General features: G+C 37.6%; 1 protein-coding gene across 1 annotated transcript; it reads right to left on the bottom strand.

The window, feature by feature from the left end:
- Window positions 1-8,192: 8,192 nt before the first annotated feature.
- Window positions 8,193-9,184, bottom strand: LOC129755623 (collagenase-like). The gene has a single exon (XM_055752210.1). The coding sequence runs from the start codon at window positions 9,166-9,168 to the stop codon at window positions 8,368-8,370; it is 801 nt and encodes a 266-aa protein (XP_055608185.1). The 5' UTR covers window positions 9,169-9,184; the 3' UTR covers window positions 8,193-8,367.
- Between the last annotated feature and the right edge of the window lie 6,851 nt (window positions 9,185-16,035).

Raw genomic sequence — 16,035 nt, 5'->3', positions numbered from 1 at the left:
CGACAGTTCGGATTTCAGCGGCTAGGCTTCGCCGCCACGAGTTTCTGGGTCTGCCTCTTCTTCGATGACCTTCTGGATTCCAGTCAAGCGCCTCTCTGCAAATCTCGTTTTCATCTTTTCGCAGCGTGTGCCCAATCCATCTCCACTTACGTTCCCGAATCTCGATTTCTAGCGCCCTTTGATGACATCGGCGATGTAATTCCTCATTCGAGATCCAGTTGCCAGGCCACCAAGCGCGGATGATGTTCCGCAGGCAGCGGTTTACAAATACTTGCAGTTTTCGCGTCGTTACCGCATATGTGCACCAAGTTTCACACCCGTACAGCAATACGGATTTGACGTTTGAGTTGAAGATTCGGATTTTTGTTCGTAGAGAGATCTGGCGTGACCGCCAGATGTTTCGGAGACTCGCAAACGCAAATCGGGCCTTTCTGATCCGGGTTTCGATGTCTTTCCTGGTACCACCATCAGGCGTTATCTGGCTACCAAGATACTGGAAGCACTCCACTTTCTCAACTTGTTGCCCAGCTACCATGAAACTGGAGGGATTTCCTGTGTTGATCTCCATCGACTTGGTCTTTCCGACATTGACTTTGAGACCTGCTGCCTTGGAACTATCGGTGAGGTCGTCGAGTTTGCTCTGCATGTCCGGTTGTGTTTGGGCGAGCAAAACAATATCGTCAGCCAGGTCAAGGTCGTTCAGTTGCTCCATTGTTAAAGGATTCCACGGCAATCCTCGGTTCGGTGCACAGTCGATCGATCCAGTCAGAATCTCATCCATTACGATGAGGAAAAGTAGCGGTGATAAGATACATCCTTGTCTCACTCCAGCAGTTACCGGGATTGGTTCGGACAAGACACCATCGTGCAAGACCTTGCACGAAAATGCCTCGTATTGTGCTTCGATGAGATGGACTAGTTTCTCTGGGACCCCTCGTCGCCTTAGAGCCGCCCAGATGTTTTCATGATTAAGTCGGTCGAATGCTTTTTCGAAATCAACGAACACCAGCAGAAGAGAGTCCTGGAATTCGTTGATTTGTTCCAGTATGATTCGTAGCGTTGTGATGTGGTCCACACATGATCGTCCGGATCGGAATCCAGCTTGTTGCCGTCGGAGTGTAGCGTCGATTTTCTCCTGGATCCTGTTCAGGATCACTTTGCAGAGTACTTTGAGGGTTGTACAGATCAACGTTATGCCTCGCCAGTTACCGCACTCTGTCAGGTCTCCTTTCTTCGGGACCTTTACGAGAATACCCTGCATCCAGTCGGCCGGGAATGTTGCAGTATCCCAGATGTCAGCGAAAAGACGGTGCAACATTTGTGCTGACAGGGCAGGGTCGGCTTTCAGCATTTCAGCAGGGATGCAATCGATCCCAGGTGCTTTGTTGGATTTCATGTTTTTGATTGCCGTTTCTATTTCAGCCAGCGAGGGCGCTTCCGAGTTGACGCCATTTATGCGACTTACTGTTGGCACTTCAAGCTGCGGGTTCTGTTGGCCATCGCTATTCGTGACTCGGAAGAGTTGTTCGAAGTGCTCAGTCCATCGTTTGAGCTGATCTGTTCGATCGGTCAATAACTGACCTGCTCGGTCTTTCAGCGGCATTCTTGCATTAGTCCTTGCACCACTTAGGCGGCGAGAAATGTCATAAAGTAATCGGATATCTCCATTGGCGGCGGCTCTTTCCCCCTCTTCGGCTAGGGAGTTTGTCCAGGCTCTCTTGTCTCGTCTACAAGCTCGTTTAACTGCCTTTTCCAGCTCCGCATATCGTAAGCGGGCGGCTGCTTTGGCTGACCCGGTACATGCCTGCTCAATTCCGACTTTCGCCTTTCTCCGATCATCGACCATCCTCCAAGTTTCATCCGACATCCATTCACTTCTTCTTCCACAAACTTTACCGAGAGTACCATGGCTCGTCGTGATAAAGGCATTCTTGATTCCACACCACTGTTCTTCGACTGTTCCGTCTGTCGGCAGCTGCGAGGCTCGGGATTCTAGCTGTTCAACGTATGCCCTTTTCACCTCTGGATTCTCCAACCGGCGGACGTCGTATCGACACCCGACTTTCTCCTCGCGCCGTTGGACACGCGCAACTCTCAGTCGTATCTCGCCGAGGACGAGGTGATGGTCAGATGCAATGTCTGCACTACGCTTGTTGCGGACATCAAGAAGGCTCCTTCTCCATTTTCGGCTGATGCAGATGTGGTCAATTTGATTTTCTGTTCGGCCATCTCGGGATACCCAAGTGACCTTATGTGCTGGTCGATGGGGGAAGAGCGATCCACCGATCACCATGTTGTTATTGCCACAAAATTCTACAAACAGCTCTCCGTTTTCGCTCATCTGTCCTAGGCCATGGCGCCCCATGATGCGCTCAAGGTCTTGATTGTCGGAGCCAATCTTTGCGTTGAAGTCGCCCAAATGGATTTGAATGTCACCCTTATGAATTCTCTCTACCACGCTGTTCAGTTGACTGTAAAACTGCTCTTTCTCCTGCAAATCGGCAACGTCAGTTGGCGCATAACACTGGACCATTGTAAGGTTTCTAACCCGTGTTCTAAATCTGGCTACGATTATTCTTTCGTTTATCGGTTCCCATCTAATGAGGGCCGCGTAGGCCTGCGGGCTTAACAGGAAACCAACTCCTTGTTCCCGAGTAGCATGTTCTCCTCGTATGCCAGAGTAAAGCAGGACTTGCCCGGATTGTGTCTTGTGTTCTCCAGTATTAGGCCAACGGACTTCGCTCAGTCCCAGAATTTCAAGCTTGAGGCGGCTAGCCTCTCTAGCAAGTTGTTCCAGTTTGCCTTGTTGGGCAAGGGTTAAAACATTCCAAGTTCCAAGTTACGTTTGAAAGCCTATCAAATAAAGTATCAAATAGACAAAATTTGGTTTGTATTTGAAATTGTTTTCTGTTACTAAAAATGTAATTTCATAATCTTAAAATATCTATTTTTTCCAAGGCTCGCAAAGAAACAGCTCTCCTGATGATTACAAAAAGCATTCAGAAGCAAACGGATGGTTGAATATGAAAGAAAAACTTTTTTCTTTGTATATGTATAGTTATATTGCTATTTTTAGAATCATTTAATGATTTTTTTTTAATATTTAAAAAGTAAGGACATTTTCCAAGAGGATATAGGAATCCTATCAAATGATTAACTTTGAAGAAAAAATGAAAATGGAAATAGTAAGAGGACCTAGGGGAGTTTGTGAAGGTAAAATTTAATTTTTTTTTTTTGGAACCAAAACTATTTAGCAATTATTATAATTTTAGCCCCGTGATGTATGCAGCATCATTGTTTTTTTTCGATTATGAATGATTTCATAAGAAAACGTTAAAAAGCAAGGTAAAATTGATAAATTAGAGTTTTTAAACAATGATGAAGGTGTTTTGTATCCTTTATGATCAAGAAAACTCGTTAAAACCGTTAAAATGGAGACTGATCAATGTAACCCCAAAGCATCAATTCCTGAACAGCGACGAAATCGATTTTTAAATCAAATTTAAAGTTGCCAAATAAATTTCTGCAACCATATTTTACGTTCAAAGGAGTCCAGTACTGATTTTAAAAATATGAAACATGCCACATTCCCCTTAACAGGAAAAATATTCGAAAATTTTTTAAAAAAAGTGATCAATATTACCCCGGATTACGGTACTAAACATCTGACCGAAAGGGATTTGAGAAGGTTATAGAAAGTTCATATTCCAAAGAATCTTATCTGCTTGTCTATAGATAAATATAACTTTTAAACGCGGAGATAGTATTATCAAACTAAAAGGAAAATATATTTTGAAAAAAAAAAGTTAAATTTAAAAATTTCAAATTCGATTGAATTCAAGTTTTCATAGCAAAAACCATTATCAAAAGCAATTCCACAAGTACAAAAATTGTCCAAAAACATGATTCATCAAAACGTGAATAACTTTTGAATAGGCAAAAAGTGGCAACTAGTTTTTGTTTTGTTGGATAGCTGAGACTTCCATTTGAATGTTCGAGTAGAAATGAGAGTGGGGTAACGTGGGGTAACATGTTTTCCAGATGTCCCAATATGATAAAAATTCGTAGTTTTTTAACGTTATACGTTTATGCTCGTAAAAAAAGTTATGATTTTTTTTTTCAATTCTTCATCCTCAAATAAATAAATTTCATATTATTCTGAACACATCCTTGTTTATTATTATTTATTTCTTCAAGAAATAAAATCTTAGTGGAGTATTGAAAATATTTTTTTGTACTTTAAATTAACGGCAAATCAGTCCAATTTTATTGAATCCAAAAACATTTATTTTTGATCCAACGTTTCGGTGTTGGTTAACACCTTCATCAGGGATCCTGTGAGTTATGTGTAGTTTATTTTTAACAATTAGTAAAGTGTATAATGTGTGTTGATTTCTTAATTTCTAGCGTTACTTACAAAATGGTTGATTCTGAATTGCTTTAGTAAAAGCGTATTGTCCGGATGTGTTGTGGTGAAGTTTCACTGTGAATTTGTAAAATTATGTTTTTGGTTGCCTTATATGATAAAACGATAGACTTACATTCAAATTTGAAATTTTAAATTTTCTAACACTAAACACAAATTAGGACATTTCCGTAGAATTGTTTAGAATAGTTTCCTCTTGCGTTGTTTTTTGAATATCGATATTTTTGACAAGTTTTTTATCGGTCTTTTTGTAATTGTGTTTGTGTAAGATGTCTAAAACTGATGCAAAGATGGAATTGAGATTTTGAACATCAGTTCTCTGGTTGACTGTTTTCTTAGTATTGAAAATATGGCACATCTCGAGGAAATTGAGAGTGTATTTGTTGAAACTTGAGTCTATGATATTTGTTTTCTCTATGTTATGTGTTCAACTAGAGCTGTGTTGTCCTTCTCTTTCTGTTTTTCTGTAGATATTGTTTTGTTTGTATTATCGTATCGTTTTTTCTCAGGCGGCGGCAACGCTATTCAAACCGTATGGAGCACATCTCTCAGATTTCCCCTTTTTTTCCCCTTTTTTTCCCCTCGTTTTGTCAGATTTAAGCTTTTTTCCTCAGATTTAAGCTTTCGTCTCCTATGCTCTCAAGGCAAAAAAAGCTTTAATCTGAGGAAAAAAGCTTAAAAACGAGATTCACGACCACTTATTTCAAAGATGTTGGTCACACGATACATGGACAAAACGTGTAACGTTGCAGCCGACTGTTTTTTCTTTAGTAACTTGATGTTACTCCGGTGGCCTGCGAGACGTTGATCGAGAGTATTTTTGGTGAGTCCAATGTAAACATAGGGGCATGGATCCTCACATGGGATCTGATATATTACATTGGACTTCTCACCAATACTCTTTGGGTCCTTCACTTTGCTATGTAGATCTCCCACTGTTAGGCTCCGTCTGGTGGCGATCTTGACATTGGGGTAGTCTTTCTTCAGGCATTGGATGAGTCGTTCGGTAAGGAATGGTACATATGTCACCGAACGATATGCGACTTCTGCGTTGGCTGTGCTGCTGGTTGTGTTCTTGGAGATGCTGTTGGAGACCATGTTGGATGTGCTGATATGATGTTCTTCTATTCTGGACGGATTGATATTGTTCTGGGAAACTGTACGAGGAATATCTGGTTTGGATGTTGGATCTGCTGGTGAACTACTATCTGGTGTTGTGATGTTCGGCATTTCGGAGGAATCTTGCTGGCAAAGTGTGGATTGGTGCATCGGGCTATTGTGTGGTTGTGATTGGAGGTTGTGCTGATTGGTTGCTGGTCTGTTTGATGTACGGTTGTTTTTTTTGATGTTTTTGGATTCAATAAAATTGGACTGATTTGCCGTTAATTTAAAGTACCGAAACATACAGTCGAAAACTAAAAAATCAACATATTTTTTTGTTTTAACGATAAAATGCAACAGTATCAAACCCCAACTTCACCTACGTGGATAATTGTATGAAACAACGAATTTTAAGTTGTGTTTGACAGATTTGTGGTCGGTGTAATGTCCAGTTTCTGAGAAGCATAGATTAATGATGAATTTTTGAAATTTACAAAAAAGGGTTTTGGCCAAGCTTTCATAGGTCCTGCCCCCCTGTGCGTCGTAGCTTCGTCAATTAAATAATACAGACCCCGTTCGATTTTGGCAACATTCGATTTTGGCAACATCCGAGCAAAAACCGTTCGATTTTGGCAACATCCAAAAAAGACGGATTTTTTTGTAACCAAAATAAATGTAAAACGTAATATTAGCATGAAATTTTTCAATTTGGCTTATTTATAATAGTTTTAAACTGTAAAAACACGAATTTTTCCATGTTTTAATGCTTAAAACTAATATAATTGAGCCAAATTGAAAAATTTTATGCTAATATAAGGTTTTACATCAATTTTGAATAATTTGAAATAAAAATTTGAAATAAAAAAAGTGACAAAAAACACCGTTCGATTTTGGCAACATTCGATTTTGGCAACATAAAATTTACGGGCATGTTGCCAAAAACGAACGGGGTCTGTAGTTCATTTGACCCACGCTTGGCGAAAATAAAATCAACAGCGCACGGGAAGAGAATTTAAACGCGCCGCACAAATTAAACTCGCTGGCATTCCCCACTTTCTCAGGTACAAATCAGATTTTTTTTCAGTTTCACTCATCATATCAGCTCATTTTGACACAACAAATACTTTTTTCGACTTCTTGCCATTTTTAGCTGAAAATCACGAAAATTATTAAGAAAAGACAACTTTTAATACGTAGCGCAATGAGAAAATAGAAAAACGCGTCCGCACTCGACCAAGGGCTACTCGGGAATCTGAAGAAATTGGATTTTAAGAAATACACTGAATTCAAAACTAAAACACTGTTGATTACTTTTATATAGAATTAATGTGTATCTTATGCGGAATGCAGATGAACTGCATTTCATGGTGTGATCCGGTTTCGTAGACAAATAATTCTTCATCAAAATACCTAATTGGTAAAACCATACTTTTATACAACATATTTTTTTAAAATGATGGTGGGGGGAGGGTGTCAGATCTGGGCTTGGGGGAAGGAGGGTCAGATAATATTCAACATTCTGAGCAACTTTGCCGAAGACAGTAACCCACTAGGACTTCAATTGGCGGAGATATATTTTTGGCCACCAGTTTGCATGGAGCTGCCCTATAGTGTGATGTACGAGAAGTGCCGGCTGGCTATCAAAACGTGATCGATCTGTGATTGCGTTTGGAACGATGACCTCCAGGTGTACTTGTGTGAAATGCGGCTGGAAAAAACAAAACCAGGAATTGATTCCTTCGACTTTTATCTCTCGTCTAAAAAAATACGAAGAGAATCGAATGATGGATTTAATAGCAGTTGTTAAAAATGCTAATCTGATATAGAAACGTACCTTAACCCCACCTCTGGGGCAAAAGTTCGTATGATGTGGGGTATAAGTATGACCGTTCAAAATTTTACATTTCTGTACGAAGTCGAATTAAAAATTATTTTATATCAATCTTTGCTTTCCACAGCAGCTTCTGCGTTCGGTTTTAGTACAAAACTTATAAATGGGCGAACAACCTGCACAAATTCGGAGTTCTTACTGTTTGTCCATATTCAACAGGTTTACGAGATCCAGTTTTCAACATTTTTATCAATTCTAGGCTATTAGTGTTTCTCGTTCAACACACATTTCGTATTTAGTATTAGTTGACCCTTAGGGAATTCAGGCAATCTGAGAACATCAAGTGTGGATAATGTGCCGCTATTAAGTCTTCCTTTTTTTCTGACCCTCGTTTTATAAACAAGAGATAATCAACCCATAAGTTATATAGATACAATATTACTTATCGTAGGGTGCTAGTGGCTAATTGGACAAAAATATTATTGATAAAATTTTCCCTGATTTACCTCATTTGACGGTACCGATCGACGGTAATGGACAGGAGTTTTATGGAGTAATTAAAATTAGTTCAAAATCGAAGTTTCGGATATGAATGTTAGAACTAGGAAAAAGAACTGTATCTACTGCTTGAAAAAACCCGATAGTAGAACCGGAATAACCAGTTCTTATCATATTCAAGCCAGGTTTCTGCTTCAAAGCAGTTTACTTGTTAGTTTTTCGGAGTCAACTTCTAGCACAAATAATATTTAGATACTTTTTTTCATTTCTGCTTAAATGCTGCTTATAAAAAAAATCAGTCAAGTTTTTTGTGTCCAATTTTAAATGCATTTGAAATAAAATATTTCAGTACAATTTATTGGTGCATTTCTTAAAAACATTCGAAATTTTAACACATTTAATTTTTTTTTTATTGAAAGCACACATCAATGAGGATACACAGACACTTATGTACTGCGCAATTCATTGTACCAAAAGTTATCATTAAGAACTAGCTTAATCTATCAGGGATTTATCCATCGGCAGTATTCTCCTCGATGTAATCAACAAACTCAGTAACTCTGGTGAATCCTACCGGAAAACCGGCGTCACATCCAGCAAATCGGTTTCCAAAACTGACAACCCCAATCAGTGCGGTTTGGCCGTTATCTTCTAGTGTGAGAGGTCCACCAGAATCTCCATTGCATGTGGAGCGTCGATTATCGCCACGACAACAGAGCGTGGTTGGCTGCACGGTTCCTCCGGGATAGAAAAATCGACACGCACCGTTACTTATAACATTGAGCGGCGCAAACTTTAATCTATCGGCCGGACTTCCGGCCGTTCGGGTCAACCCAAATCCACTTGCGATGGCTACCCGACCAGTGTAATCATCATTTCCCGCTGGCAAGGCCACTGGAGCAATCCTATCGGTGAATTCCACGGCCTCGGGCAGATGTACCAGGGCAATATCGTTCTGCAAAGTGTTGGGATCGTAATCCGGATGGGCCGCAAAGTCCGTTGTATTCATCACGACACTACCATCAGGCGATCCGTCAGGATTTCTCCCGTTGAAGAAAATCGAACCCAACCGCACTTGGATCGACTTGATGCCATCAACACAGTGGCCAGCCGTTACCACGTATCTGGAGTTGATCAAACTTCCTCCACAAAGTGCAGTCCCTTGGGACATTTGAAGCAGCAACATGGCCTGGTACGGAAACTGTCCATATTCAGCGTTTTCACCGTTAACGATTCGTCCTTCTTCATCCGCCCGTATGCTGCCGATAGAAACTAAACTTACAAAAATCGCGAAATTCACCCGAGGAAACATTATGTTCTCGACGAGGTACCCTCCAACATAGAACTGAACCTAGGACAACATTAACACGTTTATATTACTTTTTTGCGAGCGGGAACTCAACATTCCGATAATGGTACCTACTAATGTCTTTTGTAGATATGAATTGGACAGTTCAATTGCTGTCATGAGTTATGGTATGTTTAATTACTAATTATGTGCCGATACAAACATCGCTTCATTTTTAATTAAATATTTTTACGAGTTACTGAATTATTAACAGCCGAAAGTAGTTGGGCAATATTGAAAAAAATAGTAGAATTGAAGGCACTCGCTTGGGTACGAAGATCAGGTGCCTAAATTTAGGGGTGATGTCTAACCTGCCAAAACTCACTGCTCCCACCCTCTTATATTGATTCTTTTATCTAGCTGAGCTAAATCAATTACTCATTGTGGTGAATGTAAGATGATGGTTACAAATGAACAAGCGTAAAGCTGTCAGATGAATAAAATCTAGAGGTTTTGTACTCAAGACAAGTTGAGTGTGCGGATTGAAAAACGGGCATTCAGTTGACGAATTTTGCGTAACTAAGTTGTGTGTCATGTTTGTGGATAAAATAGTGTGAAAACTCTAAAATTCGACTTCAAGTACGACACTCATGTCCACTTGAAATCGTTGAATCTAAAATCTTTCAATAACAATTTTCGTCGTTACTATATAATTGCTAACGTGAAGTATTAAAACCTTGGCTGATCCAACACTCCCGGAAAACTAGCTCAGCAGCAGGAGACCCTTGAACTATGTCTCAGGGTCGGCCTACTACTGGGTACCCAGAGGGAACGCGGAACAAAATTTAGGGAGCTAACTGTGGTGTTTCTTGCTAAATCAATAAAATTTTAACTGAGTTGAAACTGAAAGATTTTATTCTTTAGCAAATTCTGGGGTTTTATTTTTCGTTTCAAGAAGTGTGGGTGTGGGTGTGTAGTGTGGTTCAGGGGCACTTCATAAAAAGGGTGTACATACCGTCGATGGATTTTCTTTGGGTACTCGTTGGCGCGCTACAGGATCCTGCTCGGTGTTTCGATGCTCGATGACTTGTCGATCTGCTGTTGAACTCTTGCTTGGATGACCAAGAGTTCGTTTTGTGGCTTGGGTTGACTGTCCAAAATGGAGTTTTTGGACTGCTGGAGTTGGCTTGCTGGCGTCTTCCCTCGTTGATGCGATCGGCGGACCACAGCAAGGCCGTATTGGTCGCGCCAAGATGGGGTCTCCTGGGCGATTAAGGCCCTTGGGCCTGAGACAACTCTCCTTGGTACTTATGGTCCCACGGGACCAGAGAGACAGGTCTTTTACGGGTTAGGCGTAGACAGTCAAAGACTCCCTAGGCCGACTCGTGTGTGGTGTGATGTCGTGGTTTTCTTTTAGAAAACCAATCAAGGATTACAAGGTCCTATAAAATGAACCGGTTTTTAACATAATGGATCATTTCCCCCCTTCATTCGAAAATTTTACCTAAATGATCCAAGGTTGTCGGACTCTTAAGGCCACTTGCATACAACACATTTACTTAGGACACTCACAACTTTCACACACGAACGCCAAGATGAAAATGACACATAACGGAAGCTGAGTCATCTTCCTCTTTGCCCATCCTCCTATGCCAACCCTTGTTTAGCCACCCAATATGGCGGACCACCCCCATTGTTCATAGTATCATGAACACCTTCTATGAAGCCCGCTCGTCTGAAACTCGTTTTTGTATATTTAAAAATCCCCATTCTAGCTAATATAAAGAATAATCCCTACTTCCTACACATAAATTCAACAAAATACACTACAGCTTACTCATTACATACAGAAAAATTGAAACAAGATTGCTAGCATTTTGTAACAATGGTTACAGTATAATTCTTTGCAAAAATAAATTGACATGAGGGGCAATAACTACCCCCCATATGTGGGGTGGGGGTTTCCAAAAATCTTACGTAAGAAATGTTAGATTGATTACACTAGGGAACTTTTTTTGGAAGATTTTTGCGTTTTGAATTCTAATCATTCGTCAGATTTGCTCTATGATTTGGTACGCTAGTTATGGGATCTGTACTGTATCCAAAGATGACATCTTGCGACAACGGAGAGAACTAAATTCTCACGACTCGACATTGGAGATTTAGTGGCTCACATTGCGTTGTTTACTTTTGCCTTCCGAAATAAATATAGGTAAGTTCACACTATTAAATCCGCTGGCGCTTCGATTGCTACTCCTTAAACTCATGTTCGATATGTCGTGTGGAAATTTTTAAATTGATCGATTTTCTGTAATATCTATCATTAAAAAACAATTAACCCAACTCACATGGAAAGCAAAAACTGATTGTTAATCTACGTATATACTATACTCCAATTAAGGATTCAGATTTCGCCTTGACGTTCAAGATTCAGAAATACAACGCTTTAAATATAATAATTTCTAATTTTTCAAGAAATTTGAATAAATAACATTACAACTATTACTGACATCATTCAAGAAAGCCTTAGAGTATTGGATAAATCAAAGATTTTATTTCAGTAAATAATTTTGTTGAAGACTGCAAAACGATTTGACTTATGCTTTAAAAAATATTTAAAATCCTTTTCGGTTGGATTTTTTTTCAAGAATTTCGACTTATTTATCGTATTTTGAAGAATTGGACATTTTTTTCAGTGATAGCCACTACCAACTCTAAGTTTTAAAATTTGTGATTACAGACCCCGTTCGTTTTTGGCAACATTCGATTTTGGCACATGTGTCAAAATCGAACGGTTTTTAGAAACAACATCACCTTCTAGTTTTCGCTATAACAGGACGATTATAATTTAGACGAACACCGAAAATACGTTTTTGAGTTCTGAAATGATGATAAAATACAAAAAAAAATCAAAAGTATTAAAAAAAATTAAAAAAACAAATCCAAACAAAAGACTAAAAATGGTATTAAAACAACAAAAAAACGATAAAGAATGACAAGAAAAGTGAATAAGAAAAAAACAAAAAGATTATAAACAAAACAAGAATAGTACAAAATGCATCAAAAACATAGATGAAATGATTAAACATTACTAAAAATGGTCAGAAAAATTAACTTAAAATATCGTTTATGGTAATGAAAATGGTTATTTTGTAAAATTAAGAGAAAAAAAATTAAGAAAAAAAACCGTTCGATTTTGGCAACACAAAATGTTCGGGTATGTTTTAAAAAAACTGTAAAATTCAAATTTAATTTAAACAAAGAATTCAAGAGATTGTTCAAATAATATAGTGGGTTGGAAACCGTTGAAGCTAGGATTGTTTAACTTTAACTGTAATGCTTTTTTTTTTAAATTAAAGAATCACAGAGTACAGCAGGGTTACAAAAATTGGACTAGAAATCGATAAAAATAAAAAGGTTAAAGGAAATTTCAAGCTTATAATTATGATTGTATCAAAAGACAGTAGCATGCAAAATTTTAGCTAGATTTAACTGCTGTAGCGATTTGCAATGAGTCTGAAGTGCAAATGGAATTTTCAGACATTTAAATCAGGAGAAATATAAAAACTTATTTCTCATCAAAAATTGTCTTTAACGGATCGCTTACTTTTGAATATTGATTTTCATAATTTTTTAAAAGCTTAAATTAAGACAAACGTTTCTACTCCAGCTCACATCACGATAAGCGTTATCAAAAAAAAAGCGCTTCCTAGTGTAAACTGATTTTCTTTATCATTGAGCTTTATGAATAAAGTTCCCTTCAGTGGCGCCACAATCAGAAAATCTTAAGACAATGAATGGAAATAGATTCATATATAGATTCATATTATTCTAGATAATTCTAATAATTTCATATTTGACCGTCTCATACTGCTGACAGGATTTGCCAGCCAAAATTTAAATTTTAGGATTAGAAGACACTTTCTAAGCATTTTTTTTACATTTAAACAGCTCTGTTTCTAGTTTTAAAAAAAAATTGAAAATTTCTCAAAGTTTTTGATGTTATTGTTGAGTTATCAGTTCAATTTAAAAGTAGTGAAAGTCAAAATTAAGATAATTAGCATCTCTGAAATTCTATAACACTAAAAATATATTTATTTTTTTAAGAATTATTAAGAAAATATTCAAAAAAAAAATTTGTATGGGGGGTTACCGACAGAATATTTTAATTTTTGGTGAAAATGAACCGGAAAAAAGCCCTACTTTCAGCCCATGCAAAAATTAGCGTTTCTGTATTTTTTTTCTTTGAGTCTTTTTACGAAATACACCGTAAGCTGTAGGATACATAATTTTTGTTATTTTTTTTTTTTTAATTATATTCCATCTCTAGTTTTCATTTAATTTCTGGAAACTTTTGTACATAAACTAAACATAGATTGGTATTTGCGCAGGAAAGAGGGTGGTTTCTTCTGAGTCTTCACAGTAAATATTTGCGTCCTCACTGAATCTTGAAAGTAAAATTCTGCACTAAAACAAGCATAATTTTCCGATGCGTTGGTAATGTTCAAGAAGCACTACAGTTTCAATAGATAGAGGAGGCTTGTTTGTTCGTTATTGAATTGAAGGAGCTTGAGTTTATCACTACTGGATCCGGTAGTAGGAATAGATAAGTCCACCTCAGAATTTATTCCGCTTTTCCACAGAGCATCGCAAAGCATGCCCAGCAAACATAAAATCGCATTAAAATGACAACTCAAGTCATTAAAAACGTTACTGCGAATCGTAATTCCAATTAACGCAAGTAAAAGGTCGTAACAATCGTTACTCGAAGTCGTATTTAATGGTTTAAATCGGATTGTATCAAGTCGTATTTAATAGTTTAAATCGGATATGATAAAAAGTCCGCCATGTTTTCAGATTTTGAAGACGATTTCGTTCCTTTGCTTTCTCCCGCGTTGGTCAAGTGAGAAAACAGGTTTGTTGTACTCTCTGCGACCATCAGTGCAACCAGATTGTTAAAAATCAGATGATCAGAAATTGCCCAATGACAGAGGCAGCAAATACTGTCGCTGGCAACGATTTGCATGCGTTGAGATAAAAACCTTGTGCTCTCTTGCATTCTTCCAGTAGTATGAATATGGCGTCGAATATCGTCGCTTAAGCTAGAAGTTGAAAATAAGTATGTATATTGCCTCCACTTTGGTAGGTAAATACTGTTTTTTCGAGTTTCATACGATCATTCTATAATGTATATGATACGTCTCACAAAGTTTTTGAGAAATATACCTACAAAAATCTTTGTTGGGTGAAGTATCAAATATTCAGATTTTAGAAACAAATATTTTCGTAATCAAGATGATGCTTCTAAGGAAATATAATGCAAATGCTTACGTTTTTAGGCCAATAAATTAAGTGGAATCGAGCAATGGCTTCATGCATCGCACTGCATCGTATACTTTTCCCATGGAATTCGTTTATAAAAATTCTGGTTGTTAAGGAAAATATGAAGAAGCTGCTACGGCTACCATGATAGAAAATGAGAATCTCCCAAAAATGAAGTGGCTCAAACTGGTGGCGACATTGCCTAGCTTCCTGGCCAAGCTATTCAGTTTTGCGAAGGATGAAAACGGAGTGTCCCGCCTGTTTGTCTGTGTTAAAAGGTTTCCGACTTTAAACCACAATAAAAATTGATTTCTCTTGCATTCGCATGACTGGAAGTGAAGTTTGGTGTGATTGGTTTGATTTTGATAACACAAGGGAACAGCGTTTTTGATGTCCTGAACGCTAATCTTTTGTTATCTTACGCCTCTAAATATTGATGATTTGACGTTTAGAGCTATTGAAATGAATCGATTTTGAGTTAAAAAAAACTTTGATAACTGATGAGCTAACGAACCTATATGAAAAACTTATTATAATTTCGAATCTATTTATTAACCACTGAAATTTGAAACTTTTTTTTCCCGGTACTTTCAAATCCTATGTAAATGTAATCCCACGTTTTAAGTATTTGCATTACATTTCCTTAGAAGCATCATCTTGATTTCAAAAATATTTGTTTCAAGAATCTGAATATTTGATACTTCATGCTTTGCGTGCTCTGTGGAAAAGTGGAATAAATTCTGAGGTGGACTTATCTATTCCTACTACCGGATCCAGTAGTGATAAACTCAAGCTTCAACAACGAACAAACAAGCCTCCTTTATTTATTGAATCTGTAGTGCTTCTTGAACATTACCAACGCATCGGAAAATTATGCTTGTTTATGCAATGTAAATGCAATGTTAAAACTTTTTACTCTGAAAACATATTTGGTGATTTTTTTTAAATTGATGTAGTTTATATCTTCCATTCAATTGTTTTAAATATTTTTTTCTAATTTTTTATTAAATTATTTGTCTATTTCCGGTTCAAAAACTTATCAATGCTAGACACAAACCATCAAAGTAACAAAGACTTGTTAATTAGTACCGTCAACTGGGGCATCATACGACACATTGTAAAATTAAAGGCTGCTAAAAACTCAATGCCCACAGATAATCATACCGCTTCTACATCAAAGGTTTTAAAGTTGATGGGATATCAAATTGACGTAGTCCGAAAAAAATGTAGGTTCTATCAGTTATTTTTAAATAAACAAAAACATGCGATTTTCACCCTACTAAGAAAAAGGGGTAAACTGCAACGAACTTTGTTTTTAATGAGCACAATTTTAACCACACAAAAGATGAAATGTCATAAACGATTACTTCTAGAAAACTTTATTGAGGGCATAGCGTGTTGGGGATAACAATAATCTTCGAAAAAAATCCACTAATCGAATAAACAATATAGAATCACATTTCACATAAAAAAAATCATTCTATGCTACTAGAACTGGTGCAAAAAATTTCAACAACAATTCGTTATCAATTTACCAAAAAGCTTGAACACATTTCAACGTGAAGTGAC

The sequence above is a fragment of the Uranotaenia lowii genome, chromosome 3 (genome assembly GCF_029784155.1).
Source record: "Uranotaenia lowii strain MFRU-FL chromosome 3, ASM2978415v1, whole genome shotgun sequence".
Taxonomy (NCBI): domain Eukaryota; kingdom Metazoa; phylum Arthropoda; class Insecta; order Diptera; family Culicidae; genus Uranotaenia; species Uranotaenia lowii.
The sequence above is the reverse complement of the archived record's forward strand: the minus strand, read 5'-3'. Positions and strand labels throughout refer to the sequence as shown.

Excerpts from the sequence above, each read along its gene's own strand:
- LOC129755623 (XM_055752210.1), bottom strand. The coding sequence starts at position 9,168 with ATGTTTCCTCGGGTGAATTTCGCGATTTTTGTAAGTTTAGTTTCTATC.